Below are 21411 nucleotides of genomic sequence, written 5' to 3'. Positions count from 1 at the left end.
ACAAGCCTAGAGCGCTCTCTCCTGGCTGTTGGTGTGAAAAAAAAATATATAAGTCGCTCCGGAGTACAAGCTGCAGCACCAGCCAAACCATGGAAAAAAAGTGTGACTTATAGTCCGGAAAATACGGTATTTGAAGACAAAGTTTTATGTTATTAGTTTTTTGTGTCAACATTTCTCTTTGCATTGTCCCTTTTTGCTCTATTTTTCAAATTTTTGGTTTCATATTATTTCAACAATGTGCCACAGGCTAATATAAAAAAAGCCGTGGGCTGCGAATGGCACTTTGAACACCCCTTGAGCAAACACACATTAATGCCACAGAGTGAGCTGAACTGATGTTTCCATTCAATGTTTAATGCGGTAATCAGGTGTCCATAATTCAACCAAGTACATCATTATTGTCAGAATTGTCTGTTTGATGTGGCACACACAACTATAAGCATCTAAAATATAATAACAAAATTATTATTTATACAGTTATTTACACTTTTCTGTGTTTTCCCTTTCGAATTGTCTGGTTCAGATGTTTTGAGATTTCTGAATTTATAGTTACACATGTTGGCGTATCACATTGTTGATGTGGTTAGGTAGACATGAGTCATATTTGAATACAGTGTTGTTTTCTAGCAGAGAGGCCACAAAAACATTGTACCGTCTGATCATGACAATCCTTCCCCCACGTTGTTCTCCTCCACATCTTCAATTTTCTTCACCGTCGTCAACATTTTCCTCCCTAAATCAGACATGTTGGGTTAGAAAATGGCTATATTGTAATTATATCGAATTGTTACATGGCTACCATATTTTTCTTGTGCAGGGCAGGCCCCTGAAAAATTACGTAATGTCACATGAGCAAACCACATGAAGTCCTTGGCTCTCTAGTGAGCATGCTATTCATGATATTACCGGACACAGTGGGATTACATTGTGTATAAAAAAAAAAAACAATAGATAAAATTCTCACTCTGCATCGCTTCCATGGAACACATTGTCAGTTCTGTGGACATCTGGGGTTGTGTCATCCTCCAATGTGGATGAGATTGATGTTCCTTTCAGCGCTCCTCCCTTTTCTTCAACAAACTGCTCTTTTACACCAGCTTTCTTCAGCTCGTTCCTGTATGTTTGCTCTGCTCGAGCTTTTGCATTTCTCTGGCAAAATCAACGTGATGTCACAGCAGGATATGGCAAATAGAAGTGATGTGGCTGACCATGTTGCTCACCTGTTTCACCTGTTCGAACAACAGGGGACGCTCTCTAACACGAGCCTTCATGTCCTGTAGATCCTTCATGTAATCGCTTGTCCTTTGTCGATCTGCCTGCCTATGTGTAAGAGACAATTCATTGTGCAGATGAGTGTTGCAAAACAGGAGAATGGATGGTCTTTTTTGTACCGATGGTGCTGTAATCGTTCATCATAGACTTCTCTCAAGCTTTTGTGAGGGTCCAGTAACTTGGCATGGAGGGAAACAGTTTTCCTCATGGCCTCAGACTTGATTTGGTACTTCCTTAACCAGTTGTCACTCGCCTGATTCTTCCAATCCTTCATTTCCATGGACATCCTGGAAAGGTAGAATACATTAAGTTAGGTAAGGGGTCCCCCAACTTTCAGCACTATTAGAGCTACTTTGACAAAAACAAAGGAGAGGTGAGAAATTTGTATTTTATTTATATCATATGTGTCAAACTCCGGCTTTTCATCCGGTCCACGGAACTGTTTGGAAAATACCATTGAGTTGGTCCGCCTCACAGACCTACGAAAGTAAGTGATTCCTCCGGTTTTAAAAGTGGAAATAATATTGTATATAGCACAAAATTCACAACCATTCAGGGTGCCAGATGCAGACCAAAAGTGAAAATAATTTAACTAGTAATTAATTTAAGTTAATAGTTAATAATTAATTAACTTATAATTTAATCATTTAAAAACGGCAGCACATTAACGATTCCACATTGTCTGTACAAAATAACACCTTAAAAAGGCATAAGACAGTCAAAAGTGATCATTTTAACTACAGCAAAGCATGCTGGCGAATGCCTAATCTGCCCATTCCACAGATGCAAACTCTTCCGGGTTACACATCTCACGAATCGTGATGTTTTTGTGTTGATGTAACATACTGTAGCTTTTACCGGACATTGAGAGAATGATGAAGAGGTGGTTGATCAATGATCACTTTATTGAAACGAACAACTACATCAAAACAACCATAGTCGTATATATCCGCGGACTATTGGAAAGTAGAAACTTCAAACAGGAATGAATGGACACAAAAAAATGCACATTTTCCTCACTCCGATGTAAAAAAATGCCCATTTGGGGAGTAATGTCCAGTTCGGCCCACAACCACAGGATTTTTGGCCCCTTGTGCAATTGAGTTTGACTGGCAACATTTCAATTATGGAGAAGAGCTCCACTCAAACAGTGTGGTCTTTATGCTATTTCGTCATTAAATAGAGGCATAATGTCTGAATCGAACAGTTATAAAAACACTAGTTGAGTTGAAGCAAATATTCTTTTGCCCTTTGGTGAGCTACTAAAAATCAAGTAGTGATCTACTGGTAGCTCACAAGCTACCTGTTGGTGACCTCCGGCTTAGGTAGGCACTTAATAGATCCCGAAGGAAATGGTGGTAAATGTTGGTCTGCATGACAGGGGAACAAATTAGTCTAAGAATGCAGACTACAATATAATATCCCATTTATGACTTTACCTGATGGCCATGCAGCGCTTCCTTGTTGCATCTGTGATGTAAGTTGGAAGCGTGTCTGCAGACAATGACGCCAATGCCCCACATGACTTACTTCGGTTGAGACTACTGGAAACCTGTGAAAAAACAAATGTGTCTTATTTGCTATGCATATACATTATAGGCACGCACTGTTTTAGCACAATTAATTTGTGAGGTTAAAGCTCGAGGCCAGTCTTAGTGTTTTAAATACTACTTAACCTATTAAAAGTTTTGTTAAAACACTCAAACTCTCAGTGACACAGTGTAACACACACAATACATTCTCATGAGAACATTCTCCTTTATAAAGTACAATAGAACAGGAGAAAACGCAATTATTATGTAAGAAGGGGTGCACTCTTTACATAACATGTGCGTTAAGCACAAGAAAGACTTGACAAAAAATTCACTTCCCACAAAGATGACTTGGCGACATGCTCATGGTTTTGGCACAACAAAGTTTGAGGTTAGCTGTAGAGGTTACTTGCAATAATGGTTGGAAAATTTAAAAATATCTTTTTCTGAGAAACCAAGCTCATGTAACACTACCTTTTTCTATTTTATCTGACTGCAAAAACCTCAAAAGCCCCAAGCAAGCTGGGACAAAACATGAGATGATGTGCATGTCATTTTAAAACAATATTGATGCTTCAAACTGATAAGCTGTGTTATATAATAAATGCACACTTATGCTGAATGTCATGCCTTCAACACTTCAAGTTGGCAAACTTACGGTATACATTTCTTTAACCAAACCAGTTGCTGAAGATTGCAAAGTGAAGCTATTCCCCATTCTTGCTTTATAACATGGTTAAACAAGATTAAGTTTACCTGTAACTTGTCAGGGCTCTGTTTCCTTTGCCTAGCAGGAAGAGCAGATGTTCTCAGGTAAAAGGGCTGGCACCTGATCACATCTTTCACTGGTGATTTTCTCAGCCCCTCTGTCTGCAGAGCTTTGTGCAACCGGCTGAAATCTGGCACATGATGGTTGATCTTCGGCTGGAAGCTTGGCTTCTCATCCAGGAATCGCAGCTTTTCCTTTCTGGTGCGTTCTGCTGTGCGAAGTTTGGGCCCCCCAGGGGCTGCGGGCTTCTCCCGTTGAGTGGTGTTCATATGGACTTTCCTGAAATGCTCCTCCTGATCTGCACAAACAAGAAAGGTAGAAAATGTAGAATGCAAAAAGTCTCTGGCGCATGTTGATTAATATTTCTGATACATTATTTTATTATATTGGATAGTGTAAGTGGTCATATACTGTACTGTAGCTAGCTCCAGACAGTGTGTTATTTTGCCTTTACACACAAACACAATGGATTTAAATAAAACAATCACACATAAGACAAATATTAAAAGTTAATGAGGAAGTACTCTGCATAAAACACACATCACCATTTTCATTCTGGTAGAAATAAAGCTATCACACCTGTCTCTTTGAGTAGTTTAGGAGAGGACTGTTTGACATTTTCTGAAGATGTCTTATTTGCCTGCTGGGAGACTTGGGTCACCAGTGCAGCCAACTTATCCTGTTTCTTCTTTTCTCTCTCATGGAAGCTGAAAGGTCTTTGTACCGAAAGCAGAAAGTTTTTCCTTCGCTCATGCCCTTGCTTCCTCTCTTTGTCCCTCTGTTCCATCATCTCCCAGTAGAGGGATTGTCCGACTTGACTGGGGACAGGGAGTGCACTGAACTTCTTCCTGCACTGAGCTTCCTCCTCTTCTTCTTTCCTCTGCTGTGTTGTTTTGAATGAAGCTGCGCGTTCACACTGCTGTGTCTGGTCAGGAAGCAACCTGGAGGGACGCTTCCAGTCTGATGAAGAACCCAAAGCTGGAGCAGATACCTCTAATGGCCTGGAATGGTTTGATGTTCTATTATCAGAAGTCAGGGCAAGTAGTGACGCATATCTCCTCAGTCCTCCATGTCTAAGTAGAGACAGAAATCTTTAATAAATCACAACGATGCTACATAAAGAAAACAAGAACATTGACCTACTTTGTTTGACAGGTTACTTCCTTTGTATCACTGGACAATCGGTCCACATCTGAGAGCAGAGTGTTGTGATGAATCCTCTTCTCCAGTTCCTCTTGATATCTCCTCTCTGTCTCCTGCAGCTGCTGTTGGACCTCCACACTCAGATATCGCAGCCTCTGATAGAGGGTTCCTTCTGATTCCAGTCCACTGGTAAGCAAGACCTCTGGCTCTGACATTTTTTCGTCCAAGAATTGTCTGAAATGCATAGTGACAGTCTATCAGTCATTAAAGTCGTCTATCAATCTATCACAACGAACTTGACACGACCATACCCACAATCTGCCACAGCATATTACCATGGCAACCAAACATCAGTCCACTCAACTGAGTGCATAATGTAGCTTGGCCGACATTAACTTATCGTATCTGAAGGTATTCTTGCAGTTTATCCACTAGCATTCGCAAGCGGCGGTTTTGTTATCAGCAGCTTTAACAGATATAAACGAGAAACAACAGGTTCTAACCTGATAAAAGACGAGTTAAGTTGGCTGTTTCTCTGCGTCGAGGCGTCCTCCTAGTTCTTAAAGCTCTCTAAATAAAGTATAATGCATTTGGAAATGTTTGTAGAGGAGCAAAAGTTTTTAAAAAAATCTCTAAAAAAGCAAAAAGGACGGCAGTAGTGTTGGCCAGTCGACAGTCTTGGTCGCATTAGCACTACTTGTGGTCAAAAGCAGAAGCGCGAGCCGCGACAGTTGTCCTTTTTGATTGGCTGCGAAGCCGGAAGTGATTCCTCCACTCTCCAAGTTGTCAACACAACATGGCTGAAACATGGACGCCACAAGGCTGCTCTCTTTAGGACACGGTCAAGGGGAAACTACAGTCTAATTAATTTACGCAAGGGTTTAAGCGTCGAATAGCCACATGTTTATCCTATTTTAATACAGGGCTTGTTTAATTTAGAGACCGAATAATGCAGACCATTACAAGGGCGAGTGTAGCCCTGAACGGTTTTGGACGGTGTGTATTTGCAGAAAAGCACTTCGCGGCTGTAAAAACAATCAGCCGAGGACTAGTGTGTGCAGAACATGGCATCGATAGTGGCAAAAATGAGGTTTATGATGTTATAATATCAGGGGGAGGGATGGTTGGCTCTGCAATGGCATGCTCCCTAGGTAAGTGGCCACATTCAGCTCTCACAAAAAAACGTAATACGATATGTGATTTACCTTTACCAGGTAAGGACCCCAATTTAATGGGCAAGAAGATCCTTCTTCTTGAAGCAGGCAACAAGAAAGTGATGGAAGAAGTTCCTGACAGCTACAGCACCAGAGTCAGCTCCATAAATCCAGGCTCTGCTACCGTCCTGAGTGGTGCGTACAAAGTTGTTGCAGCTTAGTAAACATCAGGCACGTGCACATTTCTTTTTTTTTGGGGGGGGGGGGGGGGGGGGGGGGGGGTGCTCAAGTGCAGGTGCTCAAGTCAGAAAAAAGGACCCATCAATTATCATTCAGATTATCATTATTGTTATTGTTAATAAAATGACAAAAAATCACTACTTGCAATTGGCTGGTTCAGAGTTTAGCCCGGCTCTCGTCTAATGTCAGCTGGGATAGGCTCCAGCACACCTGCGACCTGGATGAATAAAAATCACTGCAGGATATTTTGACCGTATGTAGTTATTTTACAACCAAATACAAACTCAAAATTATACAAATTAATAAAATAAATGAATAGCAGGCAAAAGCATACAAATCAAGGTCACATTGTGTATTCTTTTTAATAATTAAATCATATATTAAAACAATCAAAAAATATCCAAACTTAAAATTGATCAAAACTCTTGTAATTAATTAATTAATAATAAACCATCCAATATACTCTATAAAATACAGTATTTACAAAGGAGGCAAGACTCTGACATGAAGGGAGAAATATCTACTTCCTCCTTGGTGCAATCTTTTAGAAGGATTTTATGACCTCACTGGTTTATGCATATGTCTTGCTCAGTGGCAAACAGGAAAAGATCAGAGAATATTTCTTCCCAGAGACTCCTGAGTTTGTTCTTTATGATCTTCAGTTTTGCAAATGAGCCTTCCAGCTGTTGTCAGTGGCAGTGTTGCATAGATTCTTACCATCTTCACAAATGTTAGAAAGGTATGCTGTCCACAGTGTTTTCCTCCACAATGGCAAGGATTAGAACCATGGAAACAAATCTAGTGAAATTGTCTAATTTGTAGAACAATAAAACTGTCTTTAAATTGTCTGCCTGCCTTCCTCTCTCCCTACAAAAACAACACGGACAAGGTTTTGAAATCACGGATTTCGTGAGTTTTTGTTTTGTTCCTTCATTTGTTTTAGGACACGTCGGACAGTTGCAACGGAATGTTTTCAGCTCCACTAATGTTGTGGTTAATTTAGCACCGAACAATGTCAGGGGATTGCACAAACATCGTTATTACCTGTCAGTCTGATGCTGGGTTGGGGTGCAGCGGGGGCTTGGGTGCTTGACAACCACTAGGGCTCTATCTGTGCACGTGCCTGGCAAGCATCCTATTTAATATAATGCTCCTGTTTTTAATGCAGGAATGCCACAGCAAAGAGATAATTTATGACAAATGCAGTTCTTAATATGGCCACAGTCAAAATGTATGTATTGCATTGTTATCCAATTTGGCATTCAAGTACATAACCTTAATGGTCAATATCAGGCTATCCATATTGGTTTGAATTTAGAACAAATTCTAGTGTTTATCCAATGTTTACAGCTTTAGGGGAGCGGGTGTAGCTGACTGTAATGTGAACACTCCTCTCCAGTTACATTTGGGGTGCACACGTGCACCTGTGTGTGTGTGTGGATTGGGGGAATTTTGGTCGAATTTAGCGATACACCGATACAAACAGATGCATGCACACAGCGTACCGTTTGGGAGAGGGGCGCCCCTGTAATTTAATGGTAGGGGAAACACTGCAGTAATCCCTGTAGGAAATAATAGCTATTTAATGAATCTGTTCCAGGGTAACAGAAATAAATTGGACCGCTATAAATAGATTTGGCACTACGAGTTTGCCCTCGTTAGCACATAATAACGGACCTGGTCTGCCAGAGAGTAATCGGACCGTGTAGGAAGGATTGGTGGAAGGATTAGTGATTTTGTCACTATATTTACTGAGAAATCAGACCCCACTAGATTCTCTTTTTCAAAAACAATGGCTAGTGACAAAAAAACTTATGCCGAGTCTGAAATATCTGTGATGTTTGTGACATTAAAAAAAAAATGACAAAAAGATGCGACAGAAGAAAGTTCATTTCAGTGATGTGCAGTCAGGGGAAGCAGGCGAGACTCACCAAATAAACTATTAATGACACCATAAAATAAATATTAATATTTGTCAATTTAACTGTATTACACATGTATTTTCTTTAGCAGTCCAATTTTTGTTAACATTTTCTTAAGTAAAAATTGCTGAATTGGCAAATTCTATGATCAAATACAGGGCAAATATGTGAAATGAGGCTGTGGCACATCTCTCCTCTTGCATGCGAACAAAGCCTACACTGCACTGAGTGCACTGATTTGGATGGTGATTTGTGTTTGTCAGCATGACGGCGATATAATGCTTGCAGAAACATTAATATGACTTTCTACAGCCTGTGTGATGTATTTAATGCAAGTGTGACATCATTATTCTTGCTAATCGGACAATAAGATAAATGTCATACACTAAGGCGCTGCAGTATGCCATTCTACCACAAGGTGAAGGGGCGAGGGCGTGCGTAAGCTGGAAAATGCTTGTTGCTGCCACCTTATTACATAGAAAAAGCCTTTCTTTTTTTTTTTTTTTTACTTAATTGAAATACACAAACAGCAGTGCGAGCTAGAGTGAGCAATAGGTCAAGATATTAAAGATATTATTATGCGCTCCTGAATGAATGAATGAATTAATTTGACTGTCAAGATGAAGGATTATATATCCAACCTAAAAAACATATCCAAAATAGACATTGAGACAAAACAGAGGGTGATCAGATGTTTACAAAAAAGTACTGGAGCTTTTCCTGGAGAATGATAGGGCACATATACTTCAGATACAGTACAAATAAAAAGTAAGACCACAAATGTGTTTCAGTTTATTAACAGAAATAATAAATGGGACTAAGAAGTATTTGAAATCAAAATTGTTATTGGCTGTGCATTTATACATCCTAAACTTAGACAGTGCTGACTAGAAATAGGACAAATATTCTTTATAAGATATTGACTTTTGGTAACACTTAATTACAGTAGTTAATGAGGAACAAACCTACCTAACCCTAACCACTACTCATGAGTTACTCATTAGTTCTTACTCTCAACTAAGTAAGTGAGACATGCACTGACTTGTTCCATTACACAGTATTGTCTGCTAGAAATGAGCAGCTACTTTAGTGAGCTAAAATGTTTTTATTTTCTTAACTCACAGCACTGTGTTTTTACAGATGAAATAAACCCTGTATGAAATCCCGTTATATTTTGTAGTGTTACCCCATGATGCAGAGACATGTGGCTGTCTTGGATAGAAAGTCTTTATAACAATAAATCTTCTCACAAGGAGCGGCAATGTACAAAAAGTAACAGAGGGAGCAGTGCGGAGGGCTAACTAAGTAAGGCACAGAGGAAAAATAGTGCTAAGGCAGTGCCTCTAAATAGCGCTAACACACGAAGGAGCCAGAGGATGAACATTTATATAATACTTTAATAATTAGTAATAATGATTAATAATAATGATTTCTATAATAATTTAAATAACCGATTGAGACGACACACCTGTGGAATACAGTCATGGCCAAAAGGTTTTGACAATGGCACAAATAATTTCCACCAAGTTTGCTGCCACAGTTTTAAAATGGGAATTTGCATATACTCCAAATGTTATGAAGAGTGATAAGATGAATGGCAATGAATCGCAAAGTCCCTTTTAGTCATTAAAATGAATTTACTGTAATCCCAAAAACACCATTTCTACTGAATTTCAGCCCTGCCACAAAAGGACCAGCTGACATCATGTTAGTAATTTTCTGGTTACCATGAGAGTGTAGACAAGGACAAAGGCTGAAGATGACTCTGTCATCCTGATTGAGTTATAATAACAGACTGGAAGCTTTAAAAGGAGGGTTGTGCTTGAAGTTGCTGTTTTTCCCCTGTTAACCATGGTTACCTGCAAGTAAACATGTGTACACTAGGTCCCCAACTTACGAACACAATTGGTTCCAGACGACTGTTCTTATGTCGAATTGTTCTTAAGAAGGGGAAAAGGTAATATTACCAATGATATAGGTACTACATGTACGTGTATACATATACAGTATATGCGTATGTATCTAAATATGAGTTTGGATGCAGTAGTAATATTAAACGAGGATAATTAATGAAAAAAACAATAATAAGAGTGATATAATAATACATAATGATAAATGTTATTTACCTTTGAAGAGGAGTGGTCGAGCATACGTTGTTGTGGAGTTGGAGGAGGAGTTATTGAAAAAAAAGCACAAATCGTCGTCGTCGTCGTTAGACTTTTCTAAAAGAGGTAGTGTTCTGTGGGTGGTGTAGAATTAAGCAGGCCTATTAACTCTTCATAAACTTTAATCACACGCTCTGTCCGGGTTGTATAATTTAGCTTTACATTTAGCTTTATCTCACCAGCCTAAGTCTTCCTCTGTTGGTCCCATTAGCTCTAACGCTGCCTCTGTTGGTTCCGTTAACAGTGTCACAGTGCCCTCTACTGCTCAAGCATGTACAGTAGCAGTATAAATACTGATTGAGCGACTACAAGGCAAAATAAAATAAAATATAGACCAGTCGGCTTGTGTTCGTATCTGCGAATGTTCGCTAGTCGGGTGTTCGTAAGTTGGGGACCTAGTGTATTCATCATTTCTTAACATCAAAAGGGCTTCACAGGCAAAGATATTGCTGCTGGTAAGATTGCAACTAAATCAACCTTTTATCAGATCATTAAGAACTTCAAAGAGAGAAGTTCAGTTGTTTTGAAAAAGGCTTCAGGGCACCCAAGAAAAGCGCCAGCAAGCGCCAGGACAGTCACCAAAAGTTGAAAGTTGTCAAGAAGGGCAGCAAAAAAGCTACTTCTCTCCAGGAAAAACTGGTGTGCTGTAAAAGATACAGGTATTAGACTCCTGAAAACTGGGGTAAAGTCATTTTTTCTGACGCATCCCCTTTCCAGTTGTTTGGGGCATCTGAAAAAAAGCTTATCCGGAGAAGAAAAAGTGAGCACTACCATCAGTCCTTTGTCATGCCAACAATAAAGCATCCTGAAATCATTAATTTGTGGGTTTGCTTCTCGGCCAAGGGATTGGGCTCACTGACAATTTTGCCTAAGAACACAACCACCAACCTTAAAACATCCACTGAGAGCAACTTCTCCCACCATCCAAGAACAGTTTGGTGACAGCCAATACTTTTTCCAGCATGAAGGAGCACCTTGCCACAAGGCAAAAGTGATAACTAACTGGCTCGGGGAACAAAATCATCAACATTTTGGGTCCATGGCCAGGAAACTCCTCAGACCTTAATCCTTTTGAGGACTTGTGGTCAGTCCTCAAGAGGTGGGTGGACAAACAAAAACTTGCAAATTTCGACTAACTCCGATGGTCTGACATCAGCCAGGATGTGGCCCAGAAGTGAATTGACAGCATGCCACGGTGAATTGAGAAAGTGGGTCAACACTGCAAATATTAACTCTACATAAACCTTATGTACATGTTAATAAAAGCCTTTGGCACATATGAAATCCTTGTAATTATGCTTCAGTAAATCATAGTAACATCTGTTCGACTGTTCTTATGTCGAATTGTTCTTAAGAAGGGGAAAAGGTAATATTACCAATGATATAGGTACTACATGTACGTGTATACATATACATTATATGTGTATGTATGTAAATATAAGTTTGGATGCAGTAGTAATATTAAACGAGGATAATTAATGAAAAAAACAATAATAAAAATGATATAATAATACGTAATGATAAATGTTATTTACCTTTGAAGAGTAGTGGGCGAGCATTGTGGTGGAGGAGGAGATATTGAAAAAAAGGACAAATCGTCGTCTTCGTTAGACTCTTCTAAAAGAGGTAGTGTTCTGTGGGTGGTGTAGAATTAAGCAGGCCTATTAGCTCTTCATAAACTTTAATCACACGCTCTGTCCCGGTTGTATCATAAAGCTAAAACTTAGCTTTATATTTACCGGAAGCTCTCTAGCGTCTGTTGGTCCCATTAGCAGTGTCACAGTGCCCTCTACTGGTCAAGCATGTACAGTAGCAGTTTAAATACACTGTACTGATTGAGCAGCCTAAGCACTACAAGGCAAAATAAAATAAAATATAAACCAGTCGGCTTGTGTTCGTATCGGCGAGTGTTCGCTAGTCGGGTGTTCGTAAATTGGGGACCTAGTGTACTTGTATCATTCTCAAAACCTTTGGCCATGACTGTACATGCAAGTAACAGTACCAGCTAGTCTCAGGAAATGGGTGGAAATTCACCATCAAGCTTATAGTCCATCCATCCATCTTCTACCGCTTATCCGAGATCGAATCGCGGGGGCAGCAGCCCAAGCAGGGAGGCCCAGATTTTCCTCTCCCCGGCCACTTCGTCCAGCTCCTCCCAGCGGATCCCAAGGCATTCCCAGGCTAGTTGGGAGACATAGTCTCTCCAACGTGTCCTGGGTCTTCCCCGAGGCCTTCTACCGGTCGGACTTGCCCTGAACACCTCCCCAAGGAGGCGTCCGGGAGGCATCCTGACCAGATGCCCAAGCCACCTCATCTGGCTCCTCTCAATGCGGAGGAGCAGCGGTTCTACTCCGAGTCTGTCCTGCTTATAGTGATATCTAGAAGTACAGTATCAAGAGCGACCAAGAGTTCATGTCCAAATACAAAGCCTAGCAAGCACAATGAACCGGCGACTAGCAAAAGGACCTGCTGAGCTAAATAGGAATGCTGATTACTCTTCAGACCCAGCTGCACTCATAGCGCTCACACTGAAATTGAAGGCACCGCCAACGGTGCCAAAAGAGGAAACAAATACAAAATAATAGTACTGAGCAGGAAATGAAATGAATTGTGAAGATCTTGCAAGATAGATGCACAATATGGCCAAAGTCTTTAGAGACTTTTGTCACAAAAAATGCTGGTCAAATTCGGAATAACTGACTAGAGGTTCCAATGTTGTCTATCTGATCTTTTGTTTTCTTTAGGTATTGGTGCATGGGAGCATATCACTAACATGAGATGCAAGCCCTACAAAAAGATGCAGGTACGTTCATTCAATAATTGTGCGATTACTTTTTTTTGGTATGGCACTAAAGTGGCGAAGAAATGATTCACATGTTCATACTTTTGCAGTCGAATAACTGTTTCCTGAGGTTAGTTTATTTGACACTTTGGTTCTGTTTTTAACATGACATGTACTGCACACTGATATTCTCCATGTATTTCTGTCATCCAATAATCATAATAATATACAATTTGGGGAAATTCTTTGACATTCCACTTCTACAGTCGTACAGCTAAATGAGCAAGAAACTCATTTCTGGTTTGTATAATCATGCACACGGCATGGAGTCGTTTGCATTAAATGGTGGGTTCATGTGACATGCAATTTTCTCATTCCTTGTACGTCAGCCTGTATTAGCAACTCAATATAAAAAACATACCTTCAGGAAACACAAAGAGAATTGCATGTCCTTGTTTCATTTATTATGAAAGCCATGTTTTTTGATGAGGATGAACTCCTTTTGACATTCGCAAAAGGCTACTCCCTCCCCGTGTCTTCTAATTATGAAGATTCATGTGAACAACTGCAGGAAGATGAAAGATCAGGTTGGTGGTTGCTTGCTGCACAGTGAAGCCGCTTCATGGCAATGGATGCAAGGTTCGGCCCGACTTGTATGATGTGGTCTGTGCTTACTGAAACCTGGACCGCAGTGTTTCTATCTGGGGCAAAGATGTCATCATGCACTGCCTTTTAGAGTGATTATGGCATCATACCTCACTCACGATACCTTTCTTCTACCACGTTTTTAGTTTTTTTTGCCTATTCATCGTAGTCATTCTCTTCCTAGCCATGTGCTCCATTTGTAAATAACATTTGGCCCATGCGCTAAAACATCTCTTACTATAACTATTCACCATTTAAATTTAGAATAAACTTTTGCCACCAGGGTCATTTTCTCTTAAGGTTACAAGCAAGTGTTTAAAATCTTGCAACGAAAGCATCAACCCATTCATTCCCAAAGCTGCAACATGTTGCCTAGCTTTAAACAAAACCAAAACAATTTTTGGGCTGGTCTTTCACTTTCAACCACTTATCACAAGTTGCAAACCCAAAGCACCATTAGTGGGTTTTTTTAAAGGGTATATCCTCTGACTTTATGGCAAGCTGGAAAAAGGAGTGCAGAAGCAGCATATTACAGCTGAATGATGGGTTACCTCGGCATAGTTACAACCCAGTAGAGGACTAAACAAACACTTTCACCCCTTCATGTTTAGCTCAAATGATGTGTTTAAGTTCCAGATTACAATTAAACGAAAAACAATGTTGCTGCGGCTAAATATCGACCCACTCTTTTTGCACAACAGACCAAAATGTGTTCGCAAAAGTCCAACTCGTTGAACATCCTTCATTTTCCAGATGAATGGGGTGTTGGTGACTTTTTTAGCAGACTCTGCCAAGCTCTTTGCAGTGATCATCTCTGCCCAGCTATATATAGTGGCAGGGGATTAGTTTGAGGCATGACCGCAGGCATAATAAGTCTCTCATTTAGGTTTGGGACGCCTGCTCTGATGCCCTGATCACATTTGATAAGGACAATCTGGAGGAGGAGATGGCCTACATCGTGGAGAACGACGTGGTTGTGGCAGCACTGACTAAACAGCTGGATGGTCTGTCTGGTGAGCAAAGCATCACACACTCGCTTGGCTCCATTTACCTCATGGAGCCAATGCCACCACATTATTCCATCCTTAGTTGTTTTTAGTTGTATTCCCTCCCTGAGACGTTTATGTTTTTCCGTCAATTTGAATCAAAACCTCATATTTTAGGAACTGCCGAGCCTGAGAGTACACGTGAAGTGGTCCAGTGACCTATTTAAAACTGCCATGTGCTCCCAGCCTTGCCACCACTCACTCCAGCCTTTAAAGCGCTGACAGCGTACAGCCCTCTATTGCTGTTGACGTTAAACCAAAATGTTGCAAATAAAACGCAGTTCTGCTATGTGCTTGGCAGTTTTAGTGGCATATTTATAAACGCTTTTAGGCCAAACAAGGGAAACGTGGTTCCAGCACATTTTTTGGCCTCACGTGCCTCCCATTTGTCTTTCTCTCTTCTCATTCTGCTCAAAGATGTAGTACATGAAAAGTGTGCTCCCCGCCAGCTGTTTTCAATGAAATCTCCCTCTCCAATCACTGAAACCCTGTATTTAACATCCGTGTTCGGCAACCAGTAGCCAATCTGTGGATGGGTCCCGCTCCAAGTCGACATGAGAAAGAGCAGCTCTGGCTGCTTTCATGTTCTGGAAGACCAGCTGCCGGTATTTTAGGAAGAGGGGGAGGTTTGGTGCAATATCCAACAAGCTGACAGCATGTGCAAAGTGTGGCGTGGTTGGCTTGTAGATAAACACTATCAGTCAATGAAGTGTGGCAAATCCGAGGCATTAAGAGGACTGTGAGATGTGAATTTGAGTGGTCATCATGTGCCAGGGAGGATGCAGTGGAGTTTTACAGCTAGGCAAAATGATTAAAAGCTCGGATTTAGAGTGACTAAAATCGGATGACTGAGTTCCCTCCTGCTACGTCTTCTTATTGTCTGGCAGACCAGGTGCATGTGAGGTATGTTATGATGTCATCTACTACACGGCGTTGTAAGGACAAGCTACATAGACAGTCCCGTTATAATGTGTTCATGAGCGAGGGTGAACACGTAGTGCCAACTGTATCTGTGGCAGCCTGTAGTTATTTGTGGCGAGCCACCACAAACAAATGAATGTATGGGAAACAGTGAGCTTCATCTTTTGACAACATTTTTACTCCCTGATTGATTGTCAGATAACGTGCAAGTCAAGTACCGGTCTAAAGTGGTGAAGTACACGTGGCCTGTGCCGCACAAGGCAGTGCACTCCATTCCGTGGGTGCAGATCTCATTAGCCAGTGGGGAAACTCTTCAGACCAAGCTGCTTGTAAGTTTGATTTCCTTATTCAAACTATTATTTTTTTTATCTTCTTCTTCAACATGTCCTGTTCAGCAGCGTCGTCATGCAGTGCGGGTGGACTCTGTGTTTATTTTGCCAGAACAGATGTGTTGTACAATAGGAGAGTCTGGTATGTTCTTCCTGTTCTAGTTGGATTGCTGTTTTATTTGTAAACCCAACAAACAGTACCTGGTTTAAGAGGGAACGGTAGATATTTATTGCATGGGCTTTTGTTTTACTTTCTTCCTTCTGTTTTAGATTGGCGCTGATGGACCCAACTCCATGGTGAGGCGAGAATTAGGGATCCCCACAGTCAAGTGGAATTATGACCAATCAGCTGTGGTTGCTGTGTTGCATCTGTCAGAGGTAAAGGATTCGTCTCCTGCTCCTGTGTTTCCATGCTTTACTCTGATATCAACTTTTTCTGTGGTCAAAAATATGTCCTTCACACAACAATAAATAATTACTAAATCTGTTTTGATTTGTTTTATAGAGTCATTTTATTGAGTCGTTTCAAACATAGACATATTTATGAGCGTTTGAATTACTCGTTTTTTCTGGACTATAACCCCCTCAAAAAGCAGGGAGCTACTGTAGTGCTAAGGAACAAACTGCTAAGTCATGATTTCATTGTAAACCAATGGCCGCCGTCGCGCTTCATTGGAAAGCGGCAACCCAAATTGTGGAAATTTTTAACATAACCTTCTCAAATTCCATCCATCCATCTTCTATGCCGCTTATCCTCCCTAGGGTCGTGGGGGTATGCTGGAGCCTATCCCAGCTGACTTCGGGGCGAGAGGCGGGGTGCACCCTGGACTGGTCGCCAGCCAATTGCAGGGCACATATAGACAATCAACCATTCACATTCATACCTATGGACAATTTAGAGTCACCACTTAACCTAACATGCATGTTTTTGGAATGTGGGAGGAAACCGGGGCACCAGGAGAAAACCCACGCACGCACGAGGAGAACATGCAAACTCCACATAGAGATGCCCAGCGGAGATTCAAACCCAGATCTTCCCCATTTCCTGACTGTGTGGCCAACATGCTAACCACTAGGCCACCGTGCGGCCCACCTTCTCAAATTATTATGATTATTTCTTATTTATTTAATAAACATGTATGTATTTAAATAACATGTATATACAATATTTACATTTTAAATGTAAAAAGACTGTTTGCAACGGTTACATGGCTGCCTAGAGGGCACAAACTTTTGAGCATGGCGCAAGCATTATATCCCACCCTCATCCTGCTCTGAGCGTGTAAGCTACGCCTCAAGCGCGCACCTCGTGGTAGCGTAGCAAGCGAATAGCACAGACACGAGGTGCGTTCACGTACATCGGTTCATAACACTTTTTTTTGGCAAGGACCCGCAACCTACTAAAAAAACGTATCCACGACCAGGTAGCAACCCACATCACGTAAGTGTAAAGTGTAAGCGAGTAGTGCAAGCAACGTTTTAAAGTGCATGCAGAGGTACATAAAGCTGCTGGATGCTGACCACTGATGATACGTCAAAATGCAGCTACTGCCATTTGTGGAGCAATTTTTTTTTTTTTACTACATCAGGAGGTTCCCTACAGCCACATCTTTTAATGCCAATGATTTTCTCTCGACGTTAACTAGAGTCCCCAAGGTTCATTTGCTTTTGTGGAACATACACCGAGCAACTATAGAAGCCTCAGATGTTAATTGAATAGAGAAGTTAATTGTATGGTAGTATGACTTGAAGGGTGTTGGACTTTAGAGGTTATGTTGTACAGCACAGGCCAAAAGTTTGGACACACCTTCTCATTCAATGCATTTCTTTATTTTCATGACTAGATTCTCACCGAAAGCATCAAAACTAGGAATGAACACGTGGAATTATGTACTTAACAAAAATGAAATAACTCCAAGTATGTTTTATATTTTAGACTCCTCAATGTAGCCACCCTTTGCTTTTTGGATAGCGCTGCAAACCCTTGGTGTTCTCTCAATGAGCTTCATGAAGTTGTCACTTCACATGTGTGCCTTGTCAGGGTTACGTAGTGGAATTTCTTGCCTTATTAATGGGGTTGAGACCATGGGGTTGTGTTGTGTGTGTGTGCCCAAACGTTTGGCCTGTACTGTGTGTAAGTCTACAGTGTACTTCAATGACACTTAAAGTTATCATTTTGAATACAGTTTTTCTGTTGTATCCATGATTGTGAATGCGTGCCCAATGAAGTGTTCTAAGATAACACACGATCAGCACAGTCATTGATAGGAAGTATGTGTCTTAACAGCCCACAGAGAACAATGTCGCATGGCAGAGGTTCCTCCCAACAGGACCCATTGCAATGTTACCGGTAATTTATCCACCTTATTTACTGTATCTGTTGTACATGTTTGATCAATTCCCAGTGTAAATCATCTTTGCACTTCAGCTGTCAGACACAACAAGCTCTTTGGTGTGGTCAACCAGTCATCATCTTGCTGAGGAGCTCCTGGAGCTGGATGAGGAGTGCTTTGTTGACGCCATCAACTCCGCCTTTGTGAGTGGCAATTAAAATGCGTCGTACTGTTGCAGCTTGTTTGTGTGCTGTGTTGTACATGCTTGGGTTGTGTCTTCTCCCTCACGTGTCCAGCTGTTTTTACAAACAAACGCATCGAGTTGCAAACAAACACGTTGTTTTGCACAGACTCGAAACAATAGTAATATACCTCTGGAGAAATGATGCTTGCTCCTTTTTCCCAAGCTGGCTATTTTTACTGCCTGCTGATGGATGGGGTCACCTCGGTTGAGTCACGTTTGCTTTCAGGCCTGGTTTGGTAATTAAACCTGCGGTCTCCCAGTGTTGACCATTACTGCATGGAATGTTTTTCAAACAGAGCTAATTCAACTGCATAGCCTGGCCAGCATCTTCTTTTAATTAGCCCTACTCCCCGGGCCTTGCCAAACCCTTAAGTTATGGAGGGTGAAAAAAACGGCCCTTGCCTGGAGTTCAACTTTACTCCAGTGTCAGCTTATTTGTTTGTTCCCTCTCAGCGATAACGTCTGTTTTCTCTCTCACACACTCTTCTGGACATTTCTGGACAATCTTTCTGCATGCTGCACACACAGTGGAGCAACGACAACCAATCAGAGCTGGTCGAGACAGCCGGGTCTCTGTTCCGGAGCGCCCTTTCAGCCATCATGCCGTCTGCAGGCTCACCTCGCCAGCTGCCCCCGAGCGTGGCAAGCATCGGCCCCAAATCCCGCGTCATGTTTCCCCTTGGCATGGGCCATGCATCTGAGTACATTAGGCACAGAGTGGCACTCATTGGGTAAGGTAATAAAAGGAAAATAGGATATTGTGTTAGCACATGTATAATAAGTCAAATGATTTGGACAAAAATATGCCCTTAAAGACAGACACCAGACCCAGCCTAGCAAGTATCAGACGAGTCATTGTTTTTCTTTGGCTTTTTGGGATTTTTTTTTTTTTTAACATTTATTCAAAAAGGTGGACTGCCAACATGCATGACCTCATGTACCTCATGAGAACTTTAGAACCTCACAAGAGAAAGGACTTTTTTGGCCTTTTGTGACTTAATTGTGACACTTATTCCAAAAAGACCAGACTCAACAAGTACAAGAAGAAGAATGGAATCTTAACTTAACTGCTTAACTTATTTTTACACTTTTGTTACAATGACGTGAAATGCATGAGGCATACTCATGAAGGTGTGCATTACACCTACATCCGTCATTAAGAGTCATAATGAAACTGATGAGTCTGTTTCTATTCTAATTATGCGGGAAGAGGTTTTGAAATTTGAGCCAGGGTCCACAAACAAATGTCCGACCTTACAGGTTCCGCTCTACTTTTATTTGGATGGACATGGAATAGTCCACTGTGCATGTGGTGTATTTGTAGAGACAAGCATGTGTTTGTCTTTCCAGGGACGCTGCCCATCGTGTCCATCCTCTGGCCGGTCAGGGAGCCAACCTGGGCTTCGGGGATGTGGCTTGCCTCACACAGCTACTGAGCCAGGCCGCCTTTAACGGGAAGGACCTGGGTCAGTGAGCGCTCCAAACAGACACAAGCAGTGCAACCAAAGCTTGGTGGTTTCCCTTAAACTCTTTTCCAAAGGCCCATCTCACGTGCACACTGTCGAATTATAAAAAGCATCTTGTTTGATGTTTTTTCCCCTGTTCATTTTGCCAACAATTACATGCACATTGCTTTTTGTGGGATATTGTTTTTTTTTTTCGCTGAAAGTTAAAATTATGTATTGACTCAATGCCACGTTGTCACTTTTTTAACCCCCAGTTGTTTGTTGTGCAGGAGCAATACAGCACCTGTTAGAATATGAAACCGAGCGTCAGCGGCACAACCTACCCATGATGGCCGCCATTGACCTCATGAAACGACTTTATTCCACCGACGCTGCGCCTGTGGTTCTCCTCCGCACCTTCGGCCTGCAGGCCACCAACATGCTCCCGTCACTAAAAGTAAGCTGTCCTCCATCTCACTAAGACTGTCCACCACTGATGACAACCACCAACCTGTCCAATCTAAGCTCCGCCTCCACCCTCTTTAGTGATTGCATGTAGCTTTGCTTCAGCGCTGCCTATAATTTCCAGGACTCTGAACTTACTACTATGGCATCTAAGTTTAGCCCCAAATTTAGTGTTACCAAAAGTGTGTGGGTGGGGTGCAGCGCTGGCACGAGGGCAGCGGACAGTGGTGGTGGCTTGTGTTTTCACACCCCTTTTATTACCAACCGCTCATGTGAAATGGCTTTATTCACTACTAAGTGATTCAAACCAACACTGTAACTTGTTTTAATGCCTCTCGCAAATGGAAGCCCACTTAAATGGGACATTGATTCCACATTGGTCCGTAGAGGTCCTCAGGTCCGCTTGTAACAAGCATCACACCAAGTAACGTTTCCTCTTTTGCTTTTGGCAGGAGCAGATCACGGAGTTTGCAAGCAAGTGAGGCCAAGCACAGCAACTTCAGAATTGTAAAAAGGAAATAAAAGTACATTTAATAAAGATTTATTTTACTGATTGGTTGTCGTTTCTTAGAATGTGTAGCAGGAAATAGAATGAGGTGCGAATGAATGGTTAGATGACAATGCACTTCACATTATCACAACGATGAAAGTATCTTTTCAAAGAACGCTTGGCATGTATTTCCAGGATCTTGAAGAATCTACGCGGCAGAGCATCGATGCTGTTTTTGCAGATCACGGTGGCCTAACTCCTCATTTGCTCACTGTATGTTAGCCTTTCCTTAAATCTGTCAGCAGCATGTAAATCCCATGTCATGTGTACCGCAACGTCTGTCAAGAGCTCATCCTACATATATATACACACACCATCATGTGACTGCCTGCAGCTTACCGTCTACCGTATGTACAATGCATCGGCTGCTCTTTTTTGCCAAGAACTACACCTTACCTTACCAGCTCACGGTGCACTTCATTAGGTACTCCTCTAAGTGAGACAATGTAAGCGT

The 21411-nt window shown here is 41.5% G+C and overlaps 2 protein-coding genes across 2 annotated transcripts; one reads left to right on the top strand and one right to left on the bottom strand.

The window, feature by feature from the left end:
• Positions 1 to 120: 120 nt before the first annotated feature.
• Positions 121 to 5368, bottom strand: fam161b (FAM161 centrosomal protein B). The gene is made up of 9 exons (XM_054797695.1): positions 5220 to 5368; positions 4717 to 4950; positions 4153 to 4646; positions 3561 to 3871; positions 2712 to 2824; positions 1392 to 1559; positions 1221 to 1320; positions 965 to 1149; positions 121 to 733 (listed from the first exon to the last, which is right to left on the bottom strand). The coding sequence occupies exons 2-9, from the start codon at positions 4929 to 4931 to the stop codon at positions 700 to 702; spliced, it is 1620 nt and encodes a 539-aa protein (XP_054653670.1). The 5' UTR covers positions 4932 to 4950; positions 5220 to 5368; the 3' UTR covers positions 121 to 699.
• Positions 5369 to 5490: 122 nt separating this feature from the next.
• Positions 5491 to 20960, top strand: coq6 (coenzyme Q6 monooxygenase). Its single transcript, XM_054797628.1, has 12 exons — positions 5491 to 5867; positions 5931 to 6065; positions 12942 to 13000; positions 14511 to 14637; positions 15790 to 15920; positions 16191 to 16298; positions 18208 to 18270; positions 18349 to 18456; positions 19026 to 19228; positions 19848 to 19963; positions 20233 to 20399; positions 20860 to 20960. Exons 1-12 carry the CDS (start codon positions 5666 to 5668, stop codon positions 20887 to 20889), a joined length of 1449 nt encoding a protein of 482 aa, XP_054653603.1. The 5' UTR covers positions 5491 to 5665; the 3' UTR covers positions 20890 to 20960.
• Positions 20961 to 21411: the final 451 nt, after the last annotated feature.

The sequence above is a fragment of the Dunckerocampus dactyliophorus genome, chromosome 13 (assembly GCF_027744805.1).
Source record: "Dunckerocampus dactyliophorus isolate RoL2022-P2 chromosome 13, RoL_Ddac_1.1, whole genome shotgun sequence".
Taxonomy (NCBI): domain Eukaryota; kingdom Metazoa; phylum Chordata; class Actinopteri; order Syngnathiformes; family Syngnathidae; genus Dunckerocampus; species Dunckerocampus dactyliophorus.
This window is presented reverse-complemented; position numbering and strand designations above follow the sequence as displayed.